The 23,111-nt window shown below is 44.7% G+C and overlaps 1 protein-coding gene across 2 annotated transcripts in view; it reads right to left on the reverse strand.

The window, feature by feature from the left end:
• Positions 1-23,111, reverse strand: part of SDK1 (sidekick cell adhesion molecule 1) — a 426,731-nt gene that overhangs the window by 135,414 nt on the left and 268,206 nt on the right. For both annotated transcript variants that reach the window (XM_070955387.1, XM_070955388.1), the window contains 5 exons: positions 21,661-21,797; positions 11,641-11,788; positions 9,856-9,996; positions 5,878-6,059; positions 1,969-2,084 (listed from right to left, as the gene is read on the reverse strand). In XM_070955387.1, the coding sequence (XP_070811488.1) occupies positions 1,969-2,084; positions 5,878-6,059; positions 9,856-9,996; positions 11,641-11,788; positions 21,661-21,797 (724 nt within the window). The remainder of the gene's footprint in view (positions 1-1,968; positions 2,085-5,877; positions 6,060-9,855; positions 9,997-11,640; positions 11,789-21,660; positions 21,798-23,111) is intronic.

Raw genomic sequence — 23,111 nt, forward strand, 5'->3', positions numbered from 1 at the left:
GCTACATAAAAATATGATAGAAATGTCCTCCCTACAACTGTCCCTATTATAGTGTGGGTTTTTTTTTTTTTTTTAAATCCAAGCTATGAAATAAATACGATCTGCCCAGCTGCTTCAGACATTAAAAAAAGAAAAAAAAGAAAAAGATGAAAAAGCAAGGAAAGAGAAGATTAAAAAAAAAGGAAAGAAAGAAAGAACCTTGACAGTTAAAAGCAGAGATTTCAGTAGCTCTTGACAAGTGAAAAATCAACCTGTGTACGTTTTACTTTGTACGTTTTCGAAGAGAAGTGCCATTTAAACAACAATTGAATATAAAAACAACTTCTGGAAACAGCCTAACGATATAGGAAAATTTAGACATTTTGGGGTTTTTTTTGTTTTTGTTTTTTTTCTAAAGAGGTTGGCGCTAATAACCGAAATGGGGAGGGGAGGGGTCTTCTATTGAGCTACATTTCTCTTTCACGTTAAGGAGCGAGTTTTTTGTTATCTACCCAGTCCAGTTATCCACACTGCCACATTTCCCACCAAAGTGGTACCTATTTATCTACTAGCATTGTCACATGCTTTTGAACTGCTAGTGGGGCAGAAGCTGAGGCAAGTGATGGGAGCTCACCCCGCCATGCAGTGACAGAACTCGAACTTCCGGAACAGATTCAGCATCTTTAAGCCACCGAGCCTCTTACTTGCTAAATATACATTGGTTTAAACTGATAATACTGTACTATTATCCTGTGGGTTAGAGAATAGAATAGGAATAGGAATAGGAATAGGAATATCTCAAACCAGGGAAGGCAGCTAATCCTCGACTTGCTTCCTTTAGTGACCGTTCAAAGTTACAAAGGCATGGGAAAATGTGACTTATGACCGTTTACTACACTTATGACCACCTCCGTGGTCACCTCATCAGAATTAAAAAGTTTGGCAACTGGCATGTATTTATGACGGTTGCAATGTCACGTGATCGCATTTTGCGACCTTCTGATCAATAAAATCGATGGGGGAGGCAGATTCACTTTACAACCGTGTTACTAACTTAACGACTGCAGTGATTTACTTAACAAACACTTGACAACGATCTGAGTCCCTCTTTTTCCCGACCTCAGAAGGATAGAAGGCCGGTTAGGATCGAACTCTTGGCGGTTGGGCAGACTCAGCCTGCAATGCTGCACTTTAACCACTGCGCCACCACGACTCCCACCGTAAGAGGGAGGATCGGTTCTAAGGCATTGTTTTTCACTGCCACGGTAAATCTGAATGTTTGCTAAACACATGGCTGTAAATTGAGCATTAGACCAGATTTTAACCATCATTTTATCTTGATGGTAATTGGGTTTTTTTTTTTTAATCATTTGGGAAATCTTTATCTCATAGTTTTGTGCTTTGAAGGCTGTAAGCTGCCTGGAGTCGCTTCGAAATGAGATGGGTGGCAAATAAATTAAACAAACGAAGAAATTCAGCATTGAACATGGCCCAAGACCCCTGATTGTGGATTGGCTCTTTGCTTCCTGAGCTCCAAGGCAGGGGTGAAATGCTCCCGGTTCAGACCGGTTCACCCGATCCGGTAGCGATGGTGGTAAGTGGTTCGGAGAACCGGTAGCAAAAATCATTGCCCTCCCCCCACATGCCCAGCTAAGTCGCGTGATCATCAGAGGCTTTTTTTTTTTACTTTTAAAAGCATTTTTTCTACAACCTCTTCTGCCAAAAATATGCTTTTAAAAGTTAAAAAAAAAAAGCCTCTGATGATTGTGCGGCTCAGCTGGGATCATCAGAGCCTTTTAAAAGCATTTTTTCTACAACCTCTTCGGTTGTAGAAAAAATGCTTTTACAAGTTTTAAAAAAAAAGTTGGCCACACCCACCCAGTCACATTAACCCCCCCACCAAGCCATGCCCACAGAACCGGTAGTAACAAATTTTACATTTCACCACTGCTCCAAGGGAACCTGCTTCTAACATGGATTCATCCAAACCTTGTATCCTTGGTTGATCCCGTTGATGAACTGTTGCGGAGGAGGGTTCCAGAAGAATTGGATGGTGGTGGAGTTGACCGCTTCCGCTTGGACGTTCTGAGGGGGTGCGGTGGGCACTGCACAGCCGGGAAGGAAGACGACCGTGCGAAACGGCAGGCAGACAGGCAGGACAGAAACGGAGGAGAAGGAAGTCCAAAAAAGAAAAAGGAAAAAAAAAAAAAAGGAAAACTAAGCCCTTGACGGTTACACACAATTCAAAGGGTTGTAACACTGGTGTGGAAAAAGAGACTGGTGATTGATGTCCCTGATATTGGGAGGGAGAGAGGCAGGGCTGACTTAAAAAAAAAAAGAGAAACTTAATTGGGTGATTTTTCATTTTCTGGGGATCCCTCCACAAATGGAGCAAGAGATGGAATGGTTCTTGGGCCGCTGTTATTCCACCGACAAGCTTTTTTTCCCAAGACAGAATCGCTAATAACGATGGGTGAATCATTTTCTCTTAATTATCCCAGGGAAAAAAGAAATTCTTACAATGTAAATGAAGGGTTGTGTTTTCCTTGGTTCGATAATAATGGCAGGAGAAGAACACCAGGGAAGGGAAAGAGACACCAAGACAGCATTTTATGCAGGCGTGGGATTGAAAAATTTCAGCAACCGGTTTGCTGCCTGGTTGCTGGGTGGGCGTGGCCATGGGGGCGTGGCCTACTCAACCTTCTGCAACATGGCGGGGGGTGGGTGTTTTTACCCTCCCCAGGCTCTGGAGGCTTTTCTGGGGCCTCCAGGAGGGCGAAAATAGATTCTCCTAGACTCCGGAGTCTCCTGGAGATGGGCCCGTTTTCGGACTTCCGGTAGTACTACTGGTAGGCCTGTATTTTGCCCTCCCCAGGTTCTGGAGGCTTTCACATTTGTCAAATATACATTTGACAAATAAATAAATAAAAGTTAAGACCATCTGTATGCCACAAGTGATTGAGATTTCTCCCTAGCATTACCATCCTCACTTAGTCCCTGTGTTACGAAAAGGGGGATGAGCTATGGTTATACAAGAGGACTGTAACAGAAACCATTAATCATTTTAATTCCACCAACTGATTTGATTCCTGGAGTTACAACATGTATGATTTCATTTTTACAAGATTCTCTGGACTCCTCTGATGATTCCACCTCTAATGAGGTCCTGTCATTCCCAGAAAGTCTTTCAGAAAAAGGTATGGGGTATTAACTCCCATTAAATTAACAAAGCTCTTCTTTATTATTCTCAAAATAGCATTAAAGCTGTGTATCCTTCAGGTAACCTCTTATAACTTTCAGTCCCCTTGTCCTGTTGCTGAAGTGTTGTGAAAGCTAAAGGGGAAGATCCAAACTTCCCATTTTTCAGGGATTGATGAGAAGAAGGACCTGGAGGAATGGGTGGAAAACTACTCAGTCTTGGTGAAAGTAAGGAAGTATCTCATCAAAGAGGAGCCCCATGGATGAGCACATGGGACAACTGTCAACCCTGAAGCTGACATAGGTGTAGCCATGTTTTATGGTAGTGTCATTTCCTATTCTTTTTCTAAACTTTCTCTAGGTATTCTTCAAAGGGATTTAACGAGGCTTCAGGCTCACCACATTCTAGCAGTAGGAAGGGGGGGGTTGAGATAAGAGGGGATATTGTGGCTAGGTGGAATTCCTTCGCGTGGGAACCAAGAATGTGCCTGCAGATGGCTGAAGGTAGAGTTTGGAGTCACTGGACTGATGGGCTGTTAGCTGATTGGAGAATGTGACTCTGGGGGGGAGGGAGAGTTTCAAACTTTTGCTTTTTACTGGGTGTAATTCCAAGGTTAGGTTAGAGCTGGAATTACACCAAGACCTTGCCAATTTGGTATGTTCCTAATAAAAAGACATTGATGGAATATGGATGCCTTGGATTATTCATTCTGGGCAAGGGTGGGCTCCTGGGGGTTTGGGCAATCCTCTAGCCAAGGATCGCTGGGGTTTGGCGAACCCTGAAATGCCACCCCTGGCTGGCCACGCCCACCCTGCCCCTCCCCTCCCAAGTACAGGGCTCGCGCGGAGGCTCTGGGAGGGTGAAAAACAGGCCTACCGGAAGTTTGGAAACGGGCCATTTCTGGTCTCTGGAGGCTTCAGGGAGGCCTGCTAGGCCCAAAACAAGGTGCAGGGGGGTTGCGCGCACATGCGTGGGGGTGCAGGGGAGCGCCGGGGGGTCACATGCGCAGGGGGGTAGGGCAGTGCAGGAGGGTCATACACGCATGTGCAGGGGGCATTGCATTATGGGTGCTGGCATGCACTAGCGTGCTATCGTGCACACACATACAATTTTGGCGCCCGAGGAAAAAAAGGTTAGCTTCCGTACACTATGCTTCCGTACATGAGGCTCACTAATCTGGGACTATGTCGAGACTCAACCGCTTGCATTCCATGCTAAAATGTGGCATTAGAAAGTCCAAAAGGTAAGATGGTGAGAGCCATTAACTGGAAGGCCAATGGGGAAAAGGGGAGAAGCAAAGGTTAAGTGCGCCAGGCTGCTTATGAATATGCAGACAATCAAGAGAGCATCTGGATGGTGAAGACTTAATGAAGGTTTGAGCGGCAGGCAACATCTGAAGGTTCAGAGGTCCTATCTCAGGCTCCCATCCAGAGCAGCCTATCCGGTGATAGGAAGGATGATGTCACTGATGGGGGCAAGATCAACAAGGACTTGCTCTTGGGTGAGAGAAGGAGTTGCATGCGGCTTGAAGGACATCTTTGTGGTCTGTCTATGAAAATTCTCCATCATCTCGGTCATGGTTGTCCCAAAAGTGCTTTTTCCAAAAAAAGGGCAACTGGACTTTTTTGATTTTTTTTTTCCTTTGAAAAATGTTTCACTTCTCATCCAAGAAGATTCTTCAATTCTTTTCACATTTCAAATTAAAAAACCAAGAAGGTCCAGTTGGCTTTTGGGAAAAGAAAAAAAAAGCACCTTGGCGACTCTTTGTGGTCTCTGCCTTTATCATTTCTACTTCAGATATTTCGTTTTGTTTCTCAGCTTGGGCTTCCATGGCTCCGTCCAGAAGCCTCTGGTGCTTCGTTTTGGACAACTGCTTATCCTTCCCCTCCTATGACACATCTTCAACCTTGGCAAATCTCTCGTATTTAAATTATTTAAAGCTCTCGTGCATAATTTTAGACCTCGCTTCAACGTTAATGAAGAAAACTTCTCTCAATCTCACTTTCTTATAATTAGTCATAATTGGCCCAATCTATATGTAACTTCCCCTAGATTGGGAGATGCTCTCCCTTATTTCCTCATGCACAAAGGAAACCCACAATCATTTCTTACATCCAGGAAATACCCCTGCAGGGGTGGGGCTGCTGGGGGTTCGCAGGGGTTCGGAAGAACCTCTAGCTAAGATTCTGTGCAGTTCAGAGAACCCCCCAAATCCCAATCCTGGCTGGTTCCACCCACCCTGCCCCACCCCTCCCAGGAGTCCCCATGTGGCTCATTTTGGATGCAGGTGAGTGCAGGGCGTGCACGGAGGCTCAGGGAGGGCAAAAAATGGGCCTACCGGAAGTTCAGGAAGGCTGGAAACGGCCTTATTTCCGGCCTCCAGAGGGCCTCCAGAGCCTGGGGAGGCCATTTTTGCCCTCTTGGATGCTCGAGGAAAGCCTCCGGAGCCCGGGGAGGACAAAAATGCCCCCCATGGTGCAGGAGGCTGACTAGGCCACGCCCACCATGGCCACACCCACCCAGCAACCGGGCAGAGAACCCCTTGCTAAAATTTTTGAAGCCCACCCCTGGGAAATACCCTTCCATACACACACCTTACCACACAGGCAAACAGACCCCACTGTAGTATACTCTTAGAATTCCTCATTGAGGCCATTTCAAAGCGCTCCACAAATGAGATCCGGAAGACAACCACTCACCTCCTTGCAATGTGTATTCGGTGACTGCCCTGCTAAAGGCTCCCAGACCAGCTCCGTTATAAGATGCCACCTGGATTTCATACTGGGTCCAGATGATGAGGTCTTTGATCAAGCAGTAGTTGATCTCCGCGCTGGTTATGTTCTTGTATTGATACTCCCCAGGAAGTCCTGCTAAGCGATATCTATACAGAGAAACGATTCTTGGTTGCAACCAGTTGAAGGGTTTCGATTAAAGGAAAAACATTAGTTGGGCTACCAACCTAAAAACCAACAGCTACAGGCCCAGTCCATTCAGACATTGACCCCATTCCCTAGACCAGTGTTTCTCAAACCAAGAATTTAGGATGTATAGACCTCAACTCCCAGAATTCCCCATGCTGCCTGGGGAATTCTGGGAGTTGAGTTCCACGCAATGTAAACTTGTGGCGGTCCAGACAAAATCACCCTTGCAAAGGTCTTGAATGTAGACCCGGTCTGAAAAGTGCAGATGCTCTCCACCATCAGGAAGGTCCTTGTCTTCCTTTGCTTAAGCCCTATCTACATGAACAAGCCAGGACTGATGTGGACTCAACCAAAGTTGTTGATAGGGGTACCTTCAGTTCTTCAGCTGGTATTTAGAAATTGCTGAACCAACTTTTTATTCATTCTTAATTTAATGGGATTCTCTCATTCAGGGGCGTCACACTCGATTTCATTGAGGGCCGCATCAGGGTTGGGTTTGACCTTGGGGTGGGCGTGGCCAACTCAATGTCTGTTTTCAGCTGTGACGGCCTCCTGCAGTCCTTTGCCAGCAAAAACGGAGCTTGGGAATGCTGCGTGCGCCCCTGCCAAGCTCTGTTTTCGGTCACGTCGGCCTCCTGCAGCCCTCTGCCAGTGAAAACGGAGATTGGGGAGCTGTGGGGGGGCTGTCATGGTCAAAAACAGGCTCTCCCGAGCTCTGTTTTTGCTGGCAAAGGGCTGCAGGAGGCCGATTCCTTTGCTGTTTCTAGGGTGACTCCATGGGCTTTGAGTTTGAGACCCTGGCTCTAATTGGACAACTCTTCTGCTATTTTTGAAACTTTACTTTATTCTGTTGGACAGCGCACTGTTTGGTGGTAAGAGGGGGGGGAAAATAAGCCATATTTCTGTTGGGAATGGGATTCACTCTGCAAACATCGTCATTACTGCCAGCCCAGCCAGAAGTATTCACAATAGTGATATCAACAAATGATTAGCAAGATTATTGTCCACACATTTAAAAACTCGCAAAGCCAGAATTACAGTGATTCTTATCTGATTGCCAAAATGCTTATGTTTTTTTTTTTTAAAATTTGATTTATATGCCGCCCTTCTCCGGAGACTCAGGGCGGCTTACAATGTGCTCAGCAATAGCCTTCATCCTTTTGTATATTTATACAAAGTCAGCTTATTGCCCCCACAATCCGGTTCCTCATTTTACCTACCTTAGAAAGGATGGAAGGCTGAGTCAACCTTGAGCCTTGGAGAGATTCGAACTTGCAGTAATTGCAGGCAGCTGGTCTTAATAACAGGGTGCTTTAGACCACTGTACTACCAAGCCTCTTCAAGGCTGTTCTGATCTCATTATGAATGCGTGTCTAGAACAAACTAGGACTGGAACAAAACTTGTGTTTTATCCTGTTTTACGGCTGTAGGAAGAAGCCTGTCTAATAAAAATGTTGATTTAGTGTCCAACTTCCATTTGCTTCCTTCCTCCTCTCTGCCACTCTTAAATATTATATTTGATCAGGCTGCAGCTTTAAATCACTCGCCTTTGTTTATTCCTTAGTCTTGGCCCCCTAAAATGAAGAAGTGGATGTGATGAAGCCTATCCCCAGGATGCATGCCGAAAGCAGAATGCTAACAATCACGGAAGTAATAAGGCTTTCTTGGAAGCGAAAAAGTTGATGGAAAATTCTGAAGACGCTATAAATGATTAAAAGTTTGTAAGTTCAGACTACTAACAGGATTAGTCCTTTTGTTGCTTTACACTGCATCCAAATAAGTAAATTTGCTGTTGTCTTTGCTTTACCCAAAGCAGGCAAAAGATGAAGAGTTCCTTCAGCACAGTTGAACACAGAACATGGAATAATAGGATTGGAAGGGACCTTAGAGGTCTTGTAGTCCAACCCCCCTGCTCAAGCAGGAGACCCTATACAATTCTGAATGAATGGTTGTCCAATCTATTCATGAAAACCTCCAGCGAGAGATGTCTGTGGAAATTCTCAGTCATCCAGGTCATGGTTGTCCCAAAGGTGCTTTTTCAAGAGGCAACTGGACTTTCACTGAAGACATTTTGCTTCTCATCCAAGAGAGCTGGAGAAGCTTCTTGAATGAGAAGTAAAACATCTTCAGAGAAAAACCAGAAAGTCCAGTTGCCTCTTGAAAAAGAACCTTTGGGATTCCAGTGATGGAGCATCCACAACTTCCGGAGGTAAGCTGTTCCACTGATTAATTGTTAATTAAGTTGTTATCTTGTGATGAATGCTTCTAAGAAAGGGGAGCAGCTTTGAAATGTTGGTTTGCTTGGGGTCTTTCCATTCCTCTCAGCCATGAGGTTTGACAAATATAACCAGGGTTTCGGAATCCCCTCAAGGTGCTACAGAGGTTGTGTCAGCCCTCCCAATATGATTGACTCAGTCATTTTGGGGGCTACAACGAATCGGATGCCACCTTAGTCACAGAGCTTTTTAGACTGGAGATGGGGCGCCACCGAGAGCTCATCCGATTCGTCATAGCCCCCAAAATGACTGAGTCAATCATTTTGGGTCTTGCTTGGCGCAATAAATGGGGCCCGGCCATCACGTGGGAAGATGGTTACCAAAAGCTAAGAATAGGCATCGGTTACCACTGCCGCCCAGCCAGCCAGCCAGATGCCAAAAGGCAACGAGCGCCAATCGCCCCAGCTGGCTGGAAGGTGTGGCAACCACTGCAGATGGACTTCTCGGCAGCCCACAGGTGCCAAAAGACTACCAAGCCCTGTCAGACGTCTTTAACGAGCAGGACTGCAACTTCCTCCCCCACCCTCGCTCAACAGACTGCGTGATGACCCCCCAAAAAAATGGCCAAACTAAGAAAATACATCAACGCCAAGTTAGCACAGGGTTTCATCCAGCCCACCAAATTCAGAGTGGCAGCCTCCATGCTGTTTAAAGATAAAAAAGATTGGGGGGGGGGGAGGGGATGAGGTTCTGTGTGGAGTTTCATGGATTTAATGCTGTGTGCATGGTTGGACAAGAGAAAAGGCCATAGTCATGTCTTTACAATGCCCAAGCTTGGCAAGCAGACAAAACACTTTGGGGTTCAAGAGGTTTTAATTTGGTCCTGAGAGCCTGTCCAATTGCTACCTTCATGCTTTGATGAAGACCACCACAGAGAAAGTAAGAAGGGGAGAATCACCTCTGGCAGAAATGAACAAGACACCGGCATTATCCTGTGCTGGAGGTGAGATGAAAACACCCAAAACTGGAAGGAAAGTTGGTGGCTTGTCCTCTATCAGCCAAGATTGGTTTGAGAAATAGACACAGCTACCCAACAATGTGTGTCCTTCAGGAGTTAGACCATTAATGAGTCAAATTTTGATTCTATACAATTAAAGGAAGCAAAACTGACTCATCAATCTCCTGGGAGACAAGGATATTGCGACTTCTCTCAAGATACCTGAGTTTTGACCATGGCGCTTCTGGTTGTTGATTCTTTTTAAAGACCAAAAAAAAAAAAATCTTTATTGGGTAGGACACAACTATTGTTTGCCAGAGGAGACCAAGGTTCTCTCCGTTTGAGAGGAGAAACATTGCTCTATTATTAAAATAGTCAGATGAGATTCCCATCCCATGAGAAATTATCATGGAGTTTATTTGGGTTTGGCTCAACGCCCTGCAAGTATCCCACAAGATGTTGTAAAAAAACAGATTTGGTGCAATAGGCAAGTGGAGTTAATGTCAGCTTCAGCCTCTCCAGGTCAGTCAAGGGCCTTTTTACCTTATGATGTAGCCATGGAGAACACCGTTATGCTCACTTTCCGGAGGTGGTTGCCACTGGACCATGATGGACTGATTGGTCCGTCCGCTAGCCACGATATTTTTAGGCGCAGCGCTCGGAGGTTCTTCCGGTAACATCAATCTGAGCAGAAGAAAAGCCAAGCAAAACGACAACCACAGATCTTTACTCATGTCTTTAGTTAAATTTTTTTTTAAAAAATCCTGTTTGCTTCACAGAAGCTAAATTAGAAAGCACCAGAACTGACTTGCTGTAGACATGCTCAAAATAGCCGAAACAACTCAATGTAATAGAAAAATCAGGCAATTAAGGCAGGCAATACAAGAAAGAGTTTCTTCATCTATCTCAAGTGAACAGCTTGCCCTGATCAAGATGGCAAAGCTTGAATGAGGTCACACGCTGGCTCCAAATTTGTAATCCTGATCAAATGTACTCTTTCAGTTCTGCCCCCTCAACCTCACCCAAGATGAGATGTTCACACCACTTCTTCCACTTCAAAATCCCAAGATCCTTTCTGCCTTGAGTAATAGCACCAGCAAGTTTTAATCAGAGGTGGCCGAGCTGGGTTTTTTAATGGCTTCTCCAGCGGGATTACAGTAGGAAGCACTAATGTGCTTGAGCAGTTAAGCAGATAGTAAAATAGAATTTAAAGTCATTTAAGAGAGATTTGAAGTAATTTCTCTGTTTGCTCTGAGCTGGTGTTGGCGCATGAAGGCTCGGAGAGCCAACTTCCCTGAAAATCCACCCAGGTTCGGGGAGAATTTAGAGCATTGAAGCAGGATGTTTATCTTCCTCTAATCTCTCAAAAAAGATCTTCAGAAGGTTAAGAAAAACATTGGAGAGGAATCTCCAGAGATAGCCAAAGGAGGTAGCTACCTTTCTCTTACTTCATAATCTGTGTTTACACCTTCTCTCTTTCGAGTGCCCATCACCTCTTTCTCTTGGATCTATGCTGAAGTAGCAAAGGTGAGTGCACCATTCAGATCATAATAGTTTCCAGCCATAGTTTTTGGTGTTTGAAGAAACAAATGACTAGGAAAACCCAAGATACGTCACTTGAATCTACGCAGTTTTGGCTAATGTTTCTACAATGGGCTGCTCTTCATTGGACAAACCTATTCTGTCCCCATCTCACACACGCACACAAACAGTCAGCCAGGAGTTAAATAAAACTTGCAGACAATAAATTCCTTCGATAACAGGATTGGCAGCAACCCAGTAGCTGCTTGCCAAGAACTTTACTCACGGAGAATCAAAACAAATACACAAAGCCACAGAATTGTCAAGTCTAGTCCGTATTAAATCCAAGGCAGGCAGATAACGTAGTTTCAGAGATACAATGCGACTTGCTAGTTGTTTAGTTTTGTCCGTCACAGAGCCTGAATGGCCACCACACCCCCTTTTATCCCCTGTGGGGTGTGGTCCAGTGACTCAGCTTAATCTCTGGCACGCCTCCTTTTCTGCTGCGTGCGCTTGTCTCTTTGACGCTGGCGTGGATCCAGCCAAGACTTATCTCCATCACTGTCTGACTGCGACTGTTCGGAGATACTTGGCTCCTGGCCAATCTCTTCTCCTTTGGGAGACACCTGAGGCATTGCCAGAGAGGAGGGTCCTGGAGAGGGAGGCCTGGCCAACTCCTCTCCTTCACTTTCGGAGCCTTCTCCCTCTGATAAGACGGGCTCGGGGGTCGGAGTCACAACAAAACCATTGATTCCCAACGAAATTCAACCAACCTGACATTCATCAAGAGGTGTCATTTGAGCGTACCTGCTGGTTTCTAGGCTGTACTGCCCTTTGCCCACTTGGTTCACCGCGCAGACTCTAAACTGGTAGGTACGGGCCGGGGTTAACCCGCTCACAGTGATGCTGGTCAACGAGGGATCAATATTGGAGAGATGAACTTTCCAGGGAGAATCTAGTGGAGAGAAAGAGAGATCAAATATCATGAATCTGGCCCAGTATGTGATTAATCAAGCAGTCTTCCTCTGTCCAAGTGTCAGTTCCCAGACTCCCAGAAAATCAATATGGAAGAACGCAGTTCCCCAGTTCCATCCCTTGCCACGCTTGTCACTGTTATTTTCCGCAAGATGGACCTAACCTTTTGTAGACCTAAGCCACGAGACATTACAGGATACCTGTCAAGTGCCAGGGAAATCAGGAGGTTCAGGCAGTTCAAATGAGTATAACTATTTATTGCAAGAAGCAATAAAGATTCTCTACAAGAATTTTTACAAGAGATAAGAGAGGCAATCAAGATGGGCTGATGGCAGGGACTCATGACTTATGACGCATTTGACCTCTCCCTCCAGCTCAGCCTGGTCATCTCCTACAGTACCAAACATCTCAGAGGAAAGCCTGAGTATTCAATGACAATCTAGAGTTCCCCTATTAGAGCTATCAAGAGATCAAAGTTTCCCCATCCCCCAACTCAATCCATACCTCCATTAGGCCAGGGTTCTTGACAAAGTGATTTAACCTTACTAGACCTAGCTTTATTACCATAAAGACAGAGCAGTTACACCCCAATGCTGAATATATCGACTGAGAAGATACAGGCTCAATTCAAATCAATGCATCTTGCGTACAAGTAAACACTCTTTGCAGTGGACTGTTAGTCAATTAATAGCCCCCCCCCACTTTCAACCCATTGATCAGCTGCTTAGCTGCTTAAAATAATGTAATAGAAGGCACTTCAACGCTGAATGCAACAGGCTTCTATGACTAAAACAAAGACATACGTTTTACCGTTTGAAAAAAAATGTTTTCCCTACTTTGCTTAAAGAAGTGTTTATAAAAAATGTCCTCACCGGTAATACAACACCTTCATGTAAAGTAACAGATTAAAATTCAATTAAAATGTACCTTTTAATCCACTTTACAATTATTCCATGCTGTATGTCCTATCTAATCCTCCCTTAACTGTTCTTTTCTAAGTTGAAGGACCGTAATCTTCTTAATGATGTTTTCTCATATTACCTCTTAATAATAGGAGTGGGATTTTTTTTATTTAAAAAAAATGTAAGTTATAAGCACAGTGCTTTGATGCTACTTAAGTCTTAAGAGTTTTCTTCACATACCTGAATTGTTATGCACATAAGGATAGTTTTCTTAAAGGCTGACATTGTGTTTTTTTTTTTCCCCATTAGTGTCTTCGAAGGTCTTCTAGAGCCATCCAACAAAAACTGTTTTTGCTAAAATAAGGTAGTCTTTATAATTGCTTGACATAGAGGTGGATGGAGATGCAGTAAGTTACTAACAGGAAGATGGTTCTGAACTGGATAATTTGTCCCTTTCCCCCCACTCCTTTGGGTCTAAAGCAAAGCCATGCCTACTCTCCCACCAAACCGTTTGAGACATTCACACAATCAATACAGTCCAGTTTTTATCTACCTTCCGGATTCCTGCTAGAAAGCGCAATTGAATTTTACAAGAGTGAAAGGAAAACCTGTCCTTATATGGTAATTCCCCTCAAAATCATCCGGCTGTCCTAACTCATAGCATGAACCTTCTCCATCATCTCATTCCTAGAATCAATCAATCAATCAGGATAGAGCTGGCAGAGTCCTTGGAGGTCTTCTACTCCAACCCGCTGCTCAACCCTACACCATTTCAAACTAGTGGCTGTCCAGTCTCTTCTTAAAAGCCTCCAGTGATGGAGCAACCACAACTTCTGGAAGGAAGCTAATCCACTGGTTAATTGTCCTCACTATTAGGAAGTTTCTCCGTAATTCCAGGTTGCTTTTCTCCTTGATCAGTTTTATTTAATCTTTGCTTAAAAACGTCTCTGTAATCTCATTCCTAGAATATTTGCTTAAAACCATTTCTTCCATCATTTCATCTCTAGAATATTTACTTTATCTTCCAGAAAATATATCCAGAGAAGCCCCCGTTCCAATCCCACTCCAAGCCCATCGAAGTATCTTTTTTTATTCCTCTACCACAGCCCTTTTCCACCACTTACTTTATTCTTTCATGGGGTGGGGTTTCTTTGATGATGGGTACAAGATTGAAAGGTGGATTAATAAGACTCTGTTTTAATCTGTCTGGGCCAAAATGATTTAATTTGATTTTATCTGGTTTTTAAATTTTTTGTATCTATGTATTTTATTGTTTGGCTGTTCACCGCCCTGAGTCCTTCGGGAGTAGGGCGGTATACAAATCAAATTAACTAACTAACTAACTAACTCTGTGTGCAACCTGGATGTGAGTGCAGTGAATGCACGTGGGCGACTAGAATTTTTCCAGAGGTCTACCCCCCACCTGAAAGTTGGACCATAAGGAAGGCTGAAGGTCAAAGAATTGAGGCCTTTGAACTCTGGTGCTGGAGAAGACTCCTGCGAGTCCCTTGGATCAAACCGGTCAGTCCTAGAGGAGATCAACCCTGACTGCTCTTTAGAAGGCCAGATCCTGAAGAGGAAACTCAAATACTTTGGCCACCTAATGAGAAGGAAGGACTCCCTGGAGAAGAGCCTAATGCTGGGAACGATGGAGGGCAAAAGAAGAAGGGGACGACAGAGAAGGAGGTGGCTGGATGGAGTCACTGAAGCAGTCGGCGTGAACTTAAATGGACTCCAGAGGATGGTAGAGGACAGGAAGGCCTGGAGGAACGTTGTCCATGGGGTCGCAAAGGATCGGACACAACTTCGCAACTAACAACAACAACAACAACCCCCACATTACTTTGCATTTTTTGTGTGTTGTTAAGTAGCACCTTGGCCATGGCTTACACGGGATTCAGCTCCCGAAAGCACATGAATTGATCGCAAATGATTACAACTTTTCTCCAACTTTTTTTTTTTTTAAACTAGAGTTTTTAGATCCCGCAGCTTCTCAATTCAGCTCGACTTGGCACGAGCCTGAAGAGAGGACAGAGGTTTTTATCTGCGGAAGAAAAGCAGCTTCTCTCCCTCTCTGTGTCCACATAGTTAAGGCTGATGGAACATTTCTCCACCAGAGAGTGACACCGCATGTGTCACCCTGCAATAAATAAAAACTGTATTCATTAACATTTTAATAAAGGAGGAAATGAGCATGATGGAGACAGATGGGTTGTGTATTTCTCAACCCATCTGTTTGGCAGTTCATTTGTAATACCACACCCAGCAGCCGAGCAGACGGAAGGACCCTGATGGAATTTGCATGCCGCTAGCTTGGAATAACTTCCTTGCCCGCATTTCACGCAGGTACGGAACGATGACTTTCTCCGCCAAGTTGGCTCGGTGCCACCAGCCTAGAAGGGTTTTCTCTGCTGGGAAACCTGTACACTGTGTGTGTGTGTGTGTGTGGTGTTGTTGGTCTGACATTTTCAAAGGAGAAACCTCAAAGGTAAGGCAGCTTTGCTGGGAGGGCCGTAATCTATTCGGCTGTCAATGGCTGTGGCTCACAGGCTCCGATTCTTCCCTACAAGGCTATGAAGAAATGAAAAGCATGAAATCTGCATGAAGGGAAGCAGAATCGCCTCAGTTCCATCTGAGGCTGCGGCTGTGGCTTGCTATTATTATTATTATTATTATCAGAAAGCCATCTGTCTCCGCACTGGGAGAATGGGATTCATTTCTCTCATCAGTATCATAAGATGCTCCAGAGTCACACACACACCCAAATTTGTAAAATGGGGAACCTTTCTGAGATGACAAGGTGTTGTGGTCCGCCAGCAGCCTGCGGAGCTGGCAGCAGAGTTGGACAGTGAGGAGGCTGGGGAGGAACATGGGCCAGTCCTGGAGTCTGGGGAAGGCCCGGATTAGGGCTCTGCGATGGAGGCAGAGATGGGGCCAGGGCCATCGCGGAGTGATGCACGGACTTCGGAGCCTCCAGAGGCGGACAGCAGAGAGGCAGAGGAACAGGAGAAGCCTGTTCCTAGTGCATGCATACAGAGAGCTGCCAGAAGGCAAGAGCAGCTAAAGCAAAAAGGACGACTCAGGAGTAAGGCCAAGAGATGATTGGCCCCTCCCAGAAGGCTTAAAAGACCAGCAACGAGCCATTGGGTTCTTTGTAGAAAAGCAATGTTGATTCCAGTGCTTCTTGTCAGCGTCTCTTGAACTTTGTGGGGGTTTTTTTTACCAAAAAAAGCCTTTGGCAGGTTGCCAAAGTCATCAAAGGTTGGTGATAAGGCCGTAGGACTGGTTATGAAGAATTTGTTTTGGACTAATAAAATAAGTTTGTTCAGGACTGAATTATGTTTGGTAATCACAACACAAGAGCTGGCTGAATAGCAGAGTTGGAAGGGACCTTGGAGGTCTTCTAGTCCAACCCCCTGCTCAAGCAGGAGACCCTATACCCGTGATGGCGAACCTATGACACGCACGCCAGAAGTGGCAAGCAGAGTCATCTCTCCGGGCATGCAAGCCGTTACCCGTTGCTCTTCTGGGATCCGGCGCACCAGCCACCTGGTCTTCAGGTACCGAAAACTGGAAGAGCAGTGCCCGGTGCGCATGCGCGCGCTGAGAAAATGATTTTCTGGTTTCCTGGCCTTCGTGCGTGCATGCACGGCAGAAACCAGAAGACCAGGTGGCCAGTGCACATGCGTGTGCCGGAAACCGGAAGATCATCTTGATCGGTGCCAAAAAGGTTCGCCAACGCTACCCTAGATCATTCCAGATAAATGACTGTCCAGTCTCTTCTTGAAAACCTCCAGTGATGGAGCACCCAAAACTTCTGTTCCACGGGTGGGTTCTACTTACTTTTACTACCAGTTCACAATGTGATCACGCCAAGCTTCTGCACATGTGCAAATCACCTATGACAACATCCGGGGCAGTGGGCGGAGACTCCTGCCAATTTTACTACCAGTTCTTGCGAACCGGTCTGAACCGGGGGCAACCAACCACTGTTCTGTTCCACTGGTTAATTGTCCTTATTGTCTGCATGGATCATTTGGTACAGCCCCATCTCTCCTCTTTGTCCTCTCTGCAGAAGGTTGCTTGGTTTCACCACAAGAGCTACGTCCGCTTTAAGCTGGATCATGGTTGCCACATTTTGAGAAAGTTTCAATCCCTAAGTGTGGGTACTTTTCAACAAATGCAGTGGAAATGCCTAGGTAAGAAGTGTTGGGACACCAACTCCTTGCAGGGGTTGGATGTGGTCCCAGAGTTGCTAGACAAATGTTACGTCCTCACTGTGTTTGCTATTGACGGTGGGGAGATACTTTTGACCCTTCAGGCGTGTTGGGACCACAACCCTCAAGTATTCCTCGTCTGCCTGGTAAGGGAGTCGCAATCTGTCTACGTAAAGATTGTCAGCAATTCCCCACCGGGCCCCGTTCTGTCCATTTCTCCATCTTCCACGAAGCACATAGATTGTTCTTACAGCTCTACCTTTTACAGATGAGCTGCTATGAATCAAAAGAGGATTTTGTCACTGTGTTGGTGTCCGAAGAATGTGACAAAAATGAATAAGAAGGAGAAAAGAAAGCCGGGGTTAAATTAGTAAGCAACTTAAAGAAGTTTAATCAAGAAAATGGAAGAGCAGACACTAACTAGAATATTGAATGACCATAAATGAGTTAATTGTCACCGGTCTGTTTCCTGAAGCTATTCGGTTCCATTTGTTTACTGCAAGTGTAAACACCACTCAAGAGTGCTTAACCTGAGCCGTTCGATCAACTGAGCAACAACCGGGCCTATTAATCTCTCCACCGGCTTAGAATTGTGCTCTGTTTATATGCCGCGTCTGTAGAATGCTTTAGTCTTTTTTTCTCCCCCTCCCCCCCTTCTCCTGCCCTCACTTTCTTGGTGGAAGATAAAAGATCTGGCAAGAAAAGAGATTAAGCTAAAAACTAATATAAACGAACCCTATTCATCTCCCGGGCACTCAGCTTTGCAAGGAAAATAGTAGTTTGAAGGAAAAGATGGTCTTTCTCACACAGCCCAAGGACCTAGCCGGTTTACGTAGGACCTTTAAAAAATTTAAACACCAAGTTTATCCTAATCATCAAAATAACCCTTTTCAAAGGCTGCTTCTCCCTGAAGCGCAGAATCAACCGGAAGAAAAGGCTGCATACAAAAACCACTTATTCAACAATATAAAAAAAGAATGCGGCAATTCCAGGGACTGGGTTATTTCTTCTGACCCTGAGAAAAGATTACATAAATGTCCATGGCCGATTTCAGTGCCTTTGTCCTCCCTAAGCAACCATCCCTTGGCCAATCCTGAAGTTCTAGAGAAGTTTGGTAGATGTGACAATATCAGCATTGGGTCAAAGTACTCAGTGGACCGTCATAGCGTCTCTCACTTGGCATCAACTGTCACATCAACATCATAAGGTGTTCTCCTACCAGGTTCTTCTCCCTTGTGGCAGACACAACCTGAAATGTTTCACTCCTAAGTATCCCACGATGGATAGAGAGTATTTGATCACAAACTCAACTCTGCAGAGACGAAGGTATCTCGACCATCATGCCGTAAAAGACAGCTGGAGCTTACTCCAGAGGTTGAGTTGTGCACCAGGTTGAAAGTGGAATGGCCTGGTTACCCTCTCTTCCATGCTATTCATCAGTAACTCTATTGACCCTACTTATGAGTTGTATACATGCAATGATTAGATGATTAGGGGACTGGAGGCTAAAACATATAAAGAACGGTTGCTGGAATTGAGTACGTCTAGTTGATGAAAAGAAGGTGACATGATACCAGTGTTCTGATATCTCAGGGGCTGCCACATAGAAAAGGGAGTCAAGCTATTCTCCAAAGCACCTCAGGGAAGGACAAGAAGCAATGGGTGGAAACTAATGAAGGAGAGAAGCAACTTAGAACTAAGGAGAAATTTCCTGACAGTGAGAACAATTCATCAGTGGAACAACTTGCCTCCAGAAGTTGTGAATGCTCCAACACTGGAAGTTTTTAAGAAGAGGTTGGATAACCATTTGTCTGAAGTGGTGTAGGGCTTCCTGCCTAGGCAGGGGGTTGGACTAGAAGACGTCCAAGGTCCCTTCAACTCTGATATTCTATTTTAGTGGTAACGGCGCTGAAGGGTTTCAGCATTCTGTGTGATGAATGCAACTCTCAGAAATTTCTATTTTAATACCACTGAAATGTCCTGCTTTCCGAGGAAAAGGGAAGACGGAAAGAAGAATCTTCTGCTTCCTCACACGGTCCTGACTGTTGCTTTCTATGCCCTGAACAGCTATTCCCACCATGCCTTGAGATAATGGCCTGACCGTGGTCCCAAATCCTAACCCCTAAGTAAAACGAGCAGTTTATCCATCACAAATGCTAAGCGGAAGCTCCAGAGCTACCCGTTCTGGAGGGCACCAAGCTGACACAGCTGACACAATTTAAAACAATCACTTAAATTAAATCATCTGTAATTTTTATTCATTACAGCGATTGTGACTGAAATGATCTCTTCTGCAAATTACTTTGACCAGAACGTATCTACAGATAACGCTGGTATAAATCCCAACTCGCCGCTGAAATAGAGATGGAAGGCAATAATTCGGATGGCGATAAAATACATTCCCATGCGTACCACCAAAATTATACTAAGTGGCGAGGTTTCCTACTGTAATCCCTCTAACCTTAGCTGAGGGTATGTTGACTTTCAGAGTATTCTTGAGAATATATAGAACAGGTTCACTCTTTCTCTCTGTCTTGTTTAAAGGAAGCTAACAAAATATTTACTAATATTTAATATTTAAGCTGCGTAGAAGCAACGACTGCTTTGATTTTCAGAAATCGTACTTGGAGGGAATTCCTACAATCTTCCCCCCCCCCCCCACACACACACCCCAAAATATAAATTTAGCAGCTATAGGTTACCATCGGGGTGGGCTTCAAAAATTTTAGCAAGGGGATCCAACCAATCTCACCCCCTTCCCTTTTCCTCCAATTATACCATTGTATTGAAGCCCCACCATCCGTTCCCTAGTTTTCTCTCTTTTTCTGTATGTGTGCTTTCAGATAAAAAAGCACAAGCGAGGTGCATGTATTTGATGGGCACTGAGATATGCTGGCAGATTATGATGTTATCAAATAAAATCATAGGATTTGTCTGACAGCATGTGAGAGTTCAGGAAGAAAAAAAAAAACCTCTTCATCCTCTCCAGGATTACGGAAGCAATTTTTGTAGGATATTATCAAATCTCTGCTGAGCTTCTTACTGAATTTTAGAGGTGAATTATTACATTTTCCAGTTGACAATCCTGCCTTAGTCAATCGATTAGATTCTGGCAAAGGTTGATATTCTGGATTGCATCTGACCCACTCAGAACGGGAAAAATCTTACCTGCCTTTGCACAGAATGCTGTGGTGGCACAGAGGCTGATCAGAAACACAATTAAACAACTGAGGCATCAGACATTGGTTGTTAAAAAGGGAATTCAGAAACACCGCAAAGACACCAGAGCTTTGTTCAGGATCTAAGAGTAAGCTAAATGTAGATACTCTTTGAAATCCTAGGCAGGTCCATCAGGACCACCAAGGGATGGATGCTAGCTATTGAGGTCTTTGATTTCTTGGGTAGACGCCCACACAACTTTTCCATGAGCGCTTCTCGCTCCTCCATTTTCCTTTCTTACTCGTTTTTGAAGGAAGCCACAAAAGGGAAAGAGGCATTAATCGCAAGTATGCATGGAACTTGTGTGACATCTGAATATGGCTGATTACATCTTCTAAGAGACCCCAGCAGCTGAGCTAGTGATAAGGGGCATGTGTGTGTCACAGTTTGACAATCTTTTGAAAGCCACATATTCCCCTTCCCTAACAAAATGGTAGAGGAAGCTGAAGATATCAAGCAAAGCTGCATCTTTAATAGTGATAGCACTTAGACTTATATGCCACTTCACGGTCCTTTACCGCCCTCTCTAAGCGGTTTCCAAAGTCAGCATCTTCATTCTATCTTCTTCATTCTATCCCACTCCAAATCTTAGATTTCATCCTTCTGTCTACTTGCTTCCAGGAGCAAAATTTACAGAGCTCCAGGTGTAGGTTGGGGTGAAGGATAGCTAGAAAGAACGGGACGCAAGAAGCAATGGTGGTAGACAGCAGCAGATCTAAAGCTAAAGAGGATGTTGCCAAGTTGCCGGCTGTCATTAATCCAGATGCAGCCTTGACACATCTACAAGAGTGCACCAAAACACTCTTGAGAGCCATAGTGTCAGCGTCTCAGCGCTGACATAGAAAAGGGAGATAAGCCCTGAACTTTTGCCTGCTAAATCCCTTTGAAGCTCGGTCTCTGTGGAAATGAAGAGGGGGGAACATTCCTGTGAAGTGACGAGAAAAGAAGTCAGGAGAGTGACTTGGAAGATAGCCAATGAGAAGCAGAGAATGGGGGATCGGAAAGGGAGGGATTGGGGGGCAAAAGGTCAGTCCTGACCGCACGAGCCATGATCCGGTTGCTCGAATAAAGAGAAAATTTCCTTAAAGATTGGCAGTTTGGAAATTCATTTATTTTGAGATAGCATCATAGGGCTAGACGGGATCTTGGAGGCAGTAGTGAAATCCAATTTTTTTTACTACCGGTTCTGTGAGCATGGTGTGGCTTGGTGGGTGTGGTGTGGCTTGGTGGGCATGGCAGGGGAAGCATACTGCAAAATCTCCATTCCCATCCCACTCCAGGGGAAGGATACTTCAAAATCTCCATCCTGGGGGGAAACAGGATCAAGTCTGGGCCATAAATTACGTGGGGTCAGAGTTGGCTTCACTTGGAATGTGCCGACATGAAGCTCTTAATAAATAACTGGATTTCTTTTGAAGCTTGGCTTGAGGCTCATGATATAATTAGGGCATCCATTGAAACCTTGACACAGAAAGCCTATTCGGAGGTGAAGGGAGGTCTTGTCCATCACTTACTGTTCTCAGAGACTTCGACGATGTAATGCAAAACCGGACTGTTTCCATCAAAGGGTCTCACCCAGGAGAGGATGACGCTGCGGCTGAAGGAAGAATTCAGAGTGGCAAACAGGTTCTGTGGCGGATGGGGCAGCTCTCTGTGAAAATAAAACCCCTGTTATTCCTCGCGATTTGGATCAACAAGTAGAGATTTGACAAAAAAAAAAAATCTGGCTAGCCAAAGGATGCCAAGATGGTTACAAGTGGACAGAATTAATGACCAAGTCAAATAACATTGGAACGCTGCTGCGTTGGGCTTCTAATTATGATTTATTTGGAAGAATCTCCGGTCGATGCTTAAGCAGCTAAAGGCATCACTGTTTAACATAGGGGTAAAAGCCAATTTTCACATTTCAATTTGTTGGGTTTTTTTTGTGTGTGTGTGTGTGTGTGTGTGTGTGTGTGTGTGTGTGTTTGATAATGGAGGCAACTTGCTCCATATATTGTTTATATGGGGAGATTTTGTTTTTAAATCAAAAAGCTGTAAAACATAGGAGCAGACGATTGGAATGATGGAACAGGGCACAGTGAGGATTTAAATCAGAATTGTTAATAATCAGGTGAGCAGAAAACATCCTATTTGCGGAAAGTTTTGAATCTCACTTATGGTGGTGGAGATAGACCATTTTAAAGGCAGTTGTTAGTACAGATCAGGGTTTGTAGATCCATAATAACATAATTGGGATTAAAAGAAAGTTCCTGCAGAGCAAATGAAAATGCCCCTAGATACCATATAATAAAGATGACAAAGAATACAGTTCTGGGGGGAAAAAAAATAATACCCTTAAGACAGGATTTCTAAAAATGCATGGGATTAAGCACGCATACACCTGTCCCATCGGAAAGATGAAGAAAAGGAAAGGGAACATGCATTGTTTACACCAGAATAGCATCAGGAGAGCTTTTTGCAAATTAAGACAACCAAATATCTTCACTCTAAGGCAGAAGCCAGGATCCTAAGAAGATTCTTTGCGTTCAGTTTGATTCACATGACCTACATTAGGGTAGCACAATGCTCTTTCCAGACAAAAGGTTGTGCATGGATTTTGAGTCACTTGTCTGGGCTAGCTACAGCGAACGAGCAGATATGATGGTTATTTCCCAAAGGGATTAAAAAGTTAGGAAGCCATTATGGAAACAAGCAAGTAACACACACGCCAGCTGTTTCTGGTTATTGAATTCAAGAGTCCTCTAGACCAGTGTTGGCGAATCTTTCGGCACCAAGTGCTGAAATGGAAGTGCGCGTGCGCACGTGGGGAAGTGCTGGAAACCGGAAGAGCAGCTGAGCTTCTGGTTTCCAGCATGCGCTTGTGCGCCGGTCACCTGGTCTTCTGGTTTCCGTATGTGTGAAGACCACCTGGTGCAAGAGAACCTGGAAGAGCAACGGGCGATGGCTGGCGTGACTGGAGAGA

The sequence above is a fragment of the Pituophis catenifer genome, unplaced genomic scaffold (assembly GCF_029215685.1).
Source record: "Pituophis catenifer annectens isolate HBS135680 unplaced genomic scaffold, rPitCat1.0.hap2 SCAF_16, whole genome shotgun sequence".
In the NCBI taxonomy this organism is placed as follows: domain Eukaryota; kingdom Metazoa; phylum Chordata; class Lepidosauria; order Squamata; family Colubridae; genus Pituophis; species Pituophis catenifer.